We start from the raw sequence: 8793 nt of genomic DNA on the forward strand, positions 1-8793 counted from the left end.
ATTTGTTTTCTATCCTTTCTTTCCTTTTTTTCCCTCTCAACTTATGCATTTTTTGCTTGTTTAATTTTTTTTTCTGGCTTCTTGAAATGGATGCTTAGATAATTGATTTTTAACTTTTCTTATTTTCTAATATACATTTAAGACTTTGTCTTTTCTCCTGAGCTTTACTTGAGATGCATCTCACAAGTTATGTTTTCAATATTATTCAGTTCAAAATATTTTCTAGTATCCTCTCTGCTTTAGATTTTGATTCTTAGAGGTATTTGGAAGTATACTGTTGATTATGTCATTCCATTCTTTTCTGCCCGATATAATATCTTTGAAAAGTCAGCTATATGCCTTATTTTTGATCCTTTAAAGATAGTGCATCTTGGGCGCCTGGATGGCTCAGTTGGTTGGGCGACTGCCTTCGGCTCAGGTCATGATCCTGGAGTCCCGGGATCGAGTCCCACATTGGGCTCCCTGCTCAGCAGGGAGTCTGCTTCTCTCTCTGATCCTCCCCCCTCTCATGCTCTCTCTCTCTATCTCATTCTCTCTCTCAAATAAATAAATAAAATCTTTAAAAAAAAAATAAAGATAGTGCATCTTTGTTTTCTGGTGGTTTTACATATTTTACTGACTTTGGTTTTATCAGTTTTATATCATGTGCCTATGTTTGTTTGCTTTTTTCCAAGGAGTCAAACACTATTTTAATTAATTAATTATTTTGTGTGTGTATGTGTGTATATATATTTTTTACTGAGTATAGTTGACACAAAATATTACATCAGTTTCAAGTGTACGACTTAGTGATTCAACAAGTCTATATGTTATGCTCTGCTCACAAGTGTAGCTCCCATCTGTCACCATACAACACTGTTACAGTACCATTTACTGTATTTACAATGCTGTGCCTTTCATACCCGTCAAACACTATTTTAGAACTGCACAGGAAAGACTGAATAAAGTTTTATGCTGAACTTTCCTGATAGACATTTTCTCATGGGGCTCTATGTAATGGATTATATCAGTCCCATTAGCCACATTTATACCATTCACAAAGGATGTACAAATTGTGTCATTTGGTTGAAGAGTCAAGTTTGAAAATAATGATCTTTCTATTCTTTCTGCTTTTAGAACAATTCTCAAAACACATTTATTATGCTCCCAGTCCATAATTGTTCATTTAAGTGCTTCTTCTAAAAATAACTTAGAGCAAAGGAATCATTTACTTTATAGTTATTAAGAAACAGAACTCATCCATTTTCTCCAGTGTTCCATGGAGGGAAAAACTGGTTCAACAGATATAGTAGAAAGTATGTTTTCCATTTTGGCTTCTCTGTTTTAATGACCAGAGAAAATCCTCTGTCATTTCACCTTGTTCCGACACAGTGGTATCAATATCCTTTTCTTCCTCTGAATCTTGATCTGGCATCCAACACTGGTATTTTACATCCAAAGAATGAATATTTCAAAGGTTGCAGGGTCCCTCCTTCCAACACTGCTGATGGGATTTCCCTTCCTGGAGCACACACTCTGGCCAAACTGATGTGTCCAGGCCCTCTTCCAGGCCCGCTGGGCACCATCCTCTGCCCAGTCCTAGGGATCCCCAGACTGAGCTTCCCACCCCCTGCCCACTGCCGCCTCGACCCCTGGCAGTCCACAGTGGCTGCTGAGGTTCTGTGTTCTTTGTGAATATCCTGCTGAGACTCACAGAGCTCTTTTGAATTTGTGTCTTGGTCTAGTTCATCAATAGTCAGTATTTCTTCATTATTGTTCCTTCATTCTCTCCTCTCCACTAGAATCCCAATTCACACATAGGCTAAGACCTTTTTGTGATGTTTCTATGCCACTTCTGCCTGTTTCTGCATTCTCTATTCTTTTTTCCCCCTTTCTCAGAATCTATCTGGACCTTTTCTACTTTTTTCACTAATCGTCTTTTCTGCTGTGTTTACTCTAGTTTTACATTATATACTGAATTAATTTCAATTGTTTTAATTTTCAGGCTAGCACTTTCACTTCTTTTTTCTTTTTAAAAAATAGATTGCAGCACTCTGGAGAAATTCCCCTTCTTTTCATCTATTTTCTGGAATATAATCATCATAATTATTTTAAAATTCCTGACTGAGAATTCTAGAATCTGGGCTATCTACTGGTATCTCTCTATTGCCTGATATTTTAAAATTGGATTTTGATCATTTGTATCTGTTTACTATCATGCCTGGTATTTTTGCAGTAAATACTTGAAATTATATATGAAAAATTACACTGGCTCTGAATCATGTTATCTTCTAGAAAGGATTACATTTCCTTCAGGCTGGCAGAGTGTGGACAGATCATCTTGATTCAACCATGCATTGAGATGATTTCAAGCTTTGTTTCAGGCTTTGTAAGGAGTGTCTATTTCCTCCCCCTACTTTTTTTTTAAGTGTAACTTTTTTGGGCATAAAATTGGTATGTAACATATAAATTTCAGTGTACAACATTATAATTTGACCTCTGTGTGCACTACAAAGTGATCACCACCAAAAGGCTAGTTACTGCCCATCACCATATGAGGGGTGTCTGTTTCTGATTTGCTTTACTCCTTGGGCATAGCCCATCAGGCTCTCCGCTGAAAGCCAGAACATTCTCTTTCGTGGGTCCTGACAACTCCAGCTCTTGTTTCCACAGCTCTATGGGACTGCCAAAATCATTACTTAGTGTTTTCACCTCTTAGCAGCTGCTTTTTCAAAAATAATCTTTTAAAATTTTATTTTGTAATGAAGCCCTCCCTGACCATCCTCCCTGAAATACCACCCCCCATCACTATCATTCATTTTGTTTTATTTTGGAATTTACAGGAAATTTCCCATATACCCTTCACCCAGTTTTCCCTAATGTTAACATCTTACATAATGTGATACATTTGGGAAAAAAATGATACATTTGTCAGACGTTAAGGAAGCGATATTGACATATTACTATTTGCTGAACTATAAGCTTTATTTGGATTTTTCCAGTTTTTTCCTTTTTTGTCCCTTTACTGTTGCAGACCCCAATCCAGGATACCAGGATACCAGGATACCACATTACTCATCATGTCTCTTTAGTCTCCTCTGCATTGTGCCAGATTCTCAGTCTTTCCTTGTTTTTTCATGACCTTAATGGTCTGAAGAGTGCTGGCCAGGTGTTTTATAGAATGCCACTCAATGAGTTTGTCTGATTTTTTCTCATGATTAGACTGAGGTTATGAGGTTTTGAAAGAACATCATAGTGGTGAGGTGCCCTCCTTGTCATGTGACCTCAGTGAGTACATGTTATTCCATGACTTATCACTGTTGATGTTGACCTTGGTCATTTCATTTAGGTGTTATCTGGCAGGTTTCTCCACTGCAGAGTTACTGTTTCTCCATTCCCATACTCTGTTCCCTCCCTGTGTCATTAAGTCCCGCTCTCACTCAAGGAGAGCGAAATTAGCTCCACCTCCTGGAGGAGTTTATCAGCTCTGTTTGCTTGGCTACTTAGACTGTCACCACCTACATGCACATCTGGGAATTTGGCAAAGGCACAGATAAGAAATTGCACGTGGGATGTTGGTCTTGCTTCTCTGTGGTTCCTTTTTCTCTAGGGTCTTATCTCTTCAATTTCTGGCTGCCTATAACTATTTTTTTTTTTTTTTTGGCCTTATACCCCAGTGAAACTGCTAGGCCACTGTTTTCTCTTTCGCCTTTTTGTTCTGCAGTGAGAATCAGAAAATGCCCTGAGTAGAGAAAGCACTTTTTCAGCCCCTCGTGTCATGACTGCCTTGGTGGCTCCCACTGCCTTGAAACACTAATTTTATTTTTGTTCCAGTTTTTGTAGTTTTTCTCAGTAGGAGAGTTTGTCAGACACAGCTTACTTCTTCACAGTAAGGAGGCAATACGGAGCCACGGAAGCGTTCCCACCACTACTCTGCACCATGCTCATGGCTCCCTCGATTGGCTCCCTTAGGACCCCGCTTTAGCCCTGTCTTACTTTATGCTTTCTTCAGGGATCGCTGTTACTTTTTCATTCTATTCTTCCATCAAGCATTTTTTCTTCTCTAGCTCTCACTTTAACTTTTTACACCCAACCCATAGTCCATTCTTTATACAGAAGCCAGAGTAATCTTTAAAATATTAAACCTTTGCGTTGAATTCCCTTTGTACTTAGAATGAAATACAATTCCTTAGCACGGACTTCTATGATCAGCCCTGACTCCCCGCTGTGACCACACCTCACGCCACTCTCCCTTTATCTCACCAAGCTACTGATGAGCCCAGATCTTCACATACTTAGTTCTTTTTGTCATTCATATCTCCGTTAAAATGCTACTCCTTAACAAAGCTTTCTCCGACCATTCTCCCTGAAGTACCTCTCTCCCATCGCTATCGTTCATTTTGTTTTATTTTTCTTCATGGCTTTTTTTGTTCATTTATGTATTTACTTCTTCATTTTAAAATATAAGCAGCACAATAATAGGACCTTCCTTCTTCACTGCACTGCCAGGGCCTATAGTAGTTCTTGGCACATAGGAAGCATTGAACAAATGAATCAAGTCCTACAAGATTTATTGACTATGTGACATGCACTGTGCTTCATGCTTCCGATAACTCTCTTATTAAATTATCACAATGACCCTACGAAATAGAGTTGATTATTGCCCCCATTTTAGAGAAATGATGTTTAAGGCACAGAGAGATCAAGTGTCTTGCTCAGTTATAGCAGCCAACGTCATTTTTCAGACTTACGATCTATAATGTACGCTTGAGGTTATTTGTTATAATCAGTTAGGTTTTCTATTAATTTTATATGTGACATCTTTCCTCAACTGAAGAATGGTTTCCTTGATGAAAAAATACGGCATTGTTGTGGCTTTCCTTTTTGGATTTCCACCAGAAGAGTTCTGAGAATAGACATCTGTTGTTTTTGCCCAACTGGCATCCATTTGTCATTCTTCTGGTGACAGCACCTGGGTTTTCCTTGAGGTATACCCCTTACCTCACCCACTTTCAGTCTAGGTGGTTTGGGTGGGTTAGCCCAAGATCCAGGGGTGGGAGGGCCTGACAGTCTGCTTCATCAATATACTCCAGCTGCTGAACATGGACTTGCTCAGGAATAAACATATGACTCAAATCTATCCAATCACAGCTAATTAGACTTAGTGCTTTGAGGATGTGAATAGGAGACCCACTCCCCCTTCCCCCCACCAAAACAAAACAAAGAGGATAAAGCCAGTGTGAGGAAATCAGAATTAAGAGTTGGAGAAAGCCAGTTTCCCAGTGATATTGTTTGAGTGCCTGCATCCAGCCAGCCTCAAACCATGATCTCCTCTGGCTTTCTTAGCTAAATGGACCAATTAATTGATTTTGTGCTTAAGCCAGTTATAGTTGGATATCTTTTTCCTTTGTACCTGAAAGAGCCCTGATTCATAGAGTGCTCAATATCTGCCTCTTGATGGTTGATTGACTATGTGCACAAGAAACTTGTACCCAACCCAAGTGTGTGTCCGTGTAGCCTGATTAGAGGCAAAAGGGTGTTTCATGTGACCTTGCAGAAAATCTCACCATGCACCTCTCTCTGCTTTAGGCCCTTGAGTCTGCGTGAGGGTGGGCTTTCCTTTCTCAGGTGGAGGTAATAACGAGCCAGGCAGTGTGGTTGCCAATGCATGGATATCAATTAGTGAAGCTCTAGCTGCAGGAAAACCTCTCAGACACGTCCTAAGTGTCTTAATCTCTCAGTGGGCCTTCTCCTCTCAAGGCTTAGGTGGCTGATAATATGTTTGAGCTGTTGATCCTTTCTTTGATCATGCCTTATAGGATTATTCTGTAATGAGATGGTGCCGAGGAGCTGAGGCTGTTATTGGTTGCTTTGCCTCACGCTCCAGCCATGTTGCTTCTCTCTGGATTTCGGTTTTCCTTCTTCTCTTTCTGCTTGTGCTGGAATAGAAGCCCCTCAATGGGGCTGTCACCAAAGCATGTGTCTTCTGATTCTTCCAGATCTCACCAAAGTGTGGAAGAGTCAGAGTAATCTCCAGATAAGAAAATAGGGCTTACCCATCCCTTGCATACGCGGGGCATTTTCCTCTCATTATCGTCTTGTTTCAAAACCCTTGCACCTGATTCTCATGGCAACTTGGGGGGATAGTCAGGGCAGGTGCTGTTAGTTCCATTTTATAGATCCTTGTCTGACTGAGGTGCAGGGCGTTGGATGCCGTGTAGCAGGTCTGTTCCCAGCCCAGTGCTGTCGTTGCTATACCACCCCAGGACCCACCATCCACTCAGTTCTTTGCAACGGCAGATGGTGAGTAACACTTCTCAGTTTTCAAGACCAGGCTCAAAGAGCATCTCTGTGTCATCTTTGCATACCCAGATGGAAAAGCTCTCTCTTCTGAACCCATACAGCTGTCCTTCAGGTATTCTTACAGTTTCATAATTTTCTACCTTGTAATGTAATCATTTGTGTGTATTTTTATCTTCTCACCTAGAATTTAAGCTCCATGGTTCCCGCGGCACATAAATAGCAGAGTGTTTGATCTGTGGTCGGTATTCAGGCAGTGTTTATTGAGAGTGTGAACAAGTAAATAAATGCCTTAATTTTTTTTTCCCTGCAGTGGTAGGGAGAGATGGGGGTGGTATATCTGAAGAGACCAGAATTGTTGTTTTCAAAGTACGCAGAGGGCTGTTAGGTGGAAAAGGGTTGAATTGGCTCTGTGACATCTCAAAGGGCAGAAATCAGAAGGCAAAGTGAAATATTTCAGTGAGATGTATTTCATCTCAATGTAGGATTTCCTGTAGCCAGAGCTCCTCAAGGGTGAAGGGGTTACCGTGTAAGTTAAAGTTTGTGTCATTGAAGGTATGAAAGCAGGTATTGGGTGATCGCTTGGCAAAGATAGTGCAGAGGAGATCCAAGCATCTGAGGAGGGACGGGGCTTCTAGGCTCCCTTCCTCTTCACACGCTAGTATTCAAGAGGTCTTCAGTGTAGTTGGCTGTGGAATGCTCCTGGGAGCAAAGCTTCTACTCAAGAGGTAAATCCTCACTCATTTAATATACACACAGGGAGTAGTGACAGTGATTAAGTGTGTGGGCTCCAGGGTTCAAATGCTGGCTCCCCTAGTTACTAATGTGTGACCTTGGCAAAGCTACTTAACCTCTCTGAACCTCCGTTTCCTTATCTGTAAAGTGGTGTTCACAGCACCTATCTCGCTAGGATGTTGTGTAGTAATGCACGAAGAGCACTTAGCCTGGAAAGTGCCCCACCCACATTGTTCCTGTTACCCACCACTTCCCTCTCCTGCCCTGATCCCTATTCTGGGTGTGTGACCTGCGCTTCCTGGGGGGTGGCTCTGTCCTTCCCTCTGGTACTATCTCAGGTCTCAGGCAGAAGAGGTTTGAGGAGGTCCCCCAGAGACCCCGGAGCTTGTGCCCCCGAGCACTGAGTGGACAGCTGACTGTGAGCCTAGAGATCTGAGCCTTTGAGGCCTCCGGCCACTCTCCAAAGCCAATAATGTGGGATGAAAACAATATCATTTCTCCAGTCTCTTCTGGGATCCTGGCTGCTGGCACTCATTAAAGGCAGTTTTCTCCTGAATTTCAGAAGCAAGGGGTCCTTTTTTGTTTTAAAAGCTTGAAGTCGAACATTAGGTTCCCAAAAGATTGATGGCAGTTTCTTCAGTTTACCCCTAAATCCCTGACCTGAATTTCCAGTGCCTGGGTTATATTAGTGCATCAACAAAACCTGTGCCCTGGGAATAGAAAATCTGTTCTTGTCCTTTGGTCATTGAGAAAATGGCAAGAGGAGATCTCAAGTCCTCAGCCCACCCCTTGGTTGAGAGCAAAATTGCTCCCTAATTCTCCGTCCTGCAAGTTTTGAGATTTAATAAAAGTGCAAAATTGACTCAAAGACTCTTATATAAATTCTTTTATGCAAGCTCCTCGATAAGAAATTATTACACATGGTAGGTACTTGAATATGTTTTATTTCTTAATATCATCTCCATTTTAAAGAAGAGAAATGAAGTACCATTTTCACTTCCACTTAACATAATAAAACAAAACAAAAAATAAAGACAAACACAGGCATGCTAACTCCCCCCCACCCAGCTAATAAGGCAAAGAGTTGAGATGAAAGGCAGATCTATCTGACCCCAAAGTATGGACCATTGATGGCGACTCATATTGCCTTCTGTTAGGAGGACTATAGGAGAGGACTTATTACTTATATAATAAATCTAACAAATTAGCAAAAACGGTTGTAGAACTCTCAGACAAGATAACATACATGTCCAACGAGCCAATGTATCCATCTTCATATCAAGCAGTCAGGCCAACCCTGAGAGCTTGATGTTCATATTCTTGATTTATAGATAGGAATAACAGGCACCAGGAAGGTAAGGGGTTTGCTCAAGAAAGCAAAGCTAGGATGCAAACCCTTCTCTGGGCTCAACGGGGCGGATGCACCTTCCATCGTCATGGTTGTTGCCCTACAAGAAATATATTTTAAAAACCATGCTCAAAATATGCCGCCTTTAATTTTTTTTCAAAGCATGTTAAGGAATCTTCTTGAAGTCTCTCAGTGATTCAACCAGCTTGGCAGGGCAGGCTTTAAAAGGTGCTCTGTTTCAGTGATGACGGCCCTGAGGCTAGAAGTTTTGCCTAATGTCAAACAAAGAGACCAGGGAGCAAGATGGGTTTGAACCAGCTGTTCTCACTTACGAGAAGCTCTGCTTTGGTTCTCCTTCATTTCATGGTTTGTCCTGCCTGCCTTCCTGATTCCTTGAGTTAAGTTTCCCTTGACCACTCAGGGTCTTCAGT

At 41.3% G+C, this 8793-nt stretch overlaps 1 protein-coding gene across 1 annotated transcript; it reads right to left on the reverse strand.

The window, feature by feature from the left end:
• Nucleotides 1–1376: 1376 nt before the first annotated feature.
• Nucleotides 1377–8452, reverse strand: COA5 (cytochrome c oxidase assembly factor 5). Its single transcript, XM_078066509.1, is given in 3 exon segments — nucleotides 1377–1456; nucleotides 1459–1578; nucleotides 8440–8452. Coding segments are annotated over 3 exon segments (213 nt in total).
• Between the last annotated feature and the right edge of the window lie 341 nt (nucleotides 8453–8793).

The sequence above is a fragment of the Halichoerus grypus genome, chromosome 2 (assembly GCF_964656455.1).
Source record: "Halichoerus grypus chromosome 2, mHalGry1.hap1.1, whole genome shotgun sequence".
Taxonomy (NCBI): Eukaryota; Metazoa; Chordata; class Mammalia; order Carnivora; family Phocidae; genus Halichoerus; species Halichoerus grypus.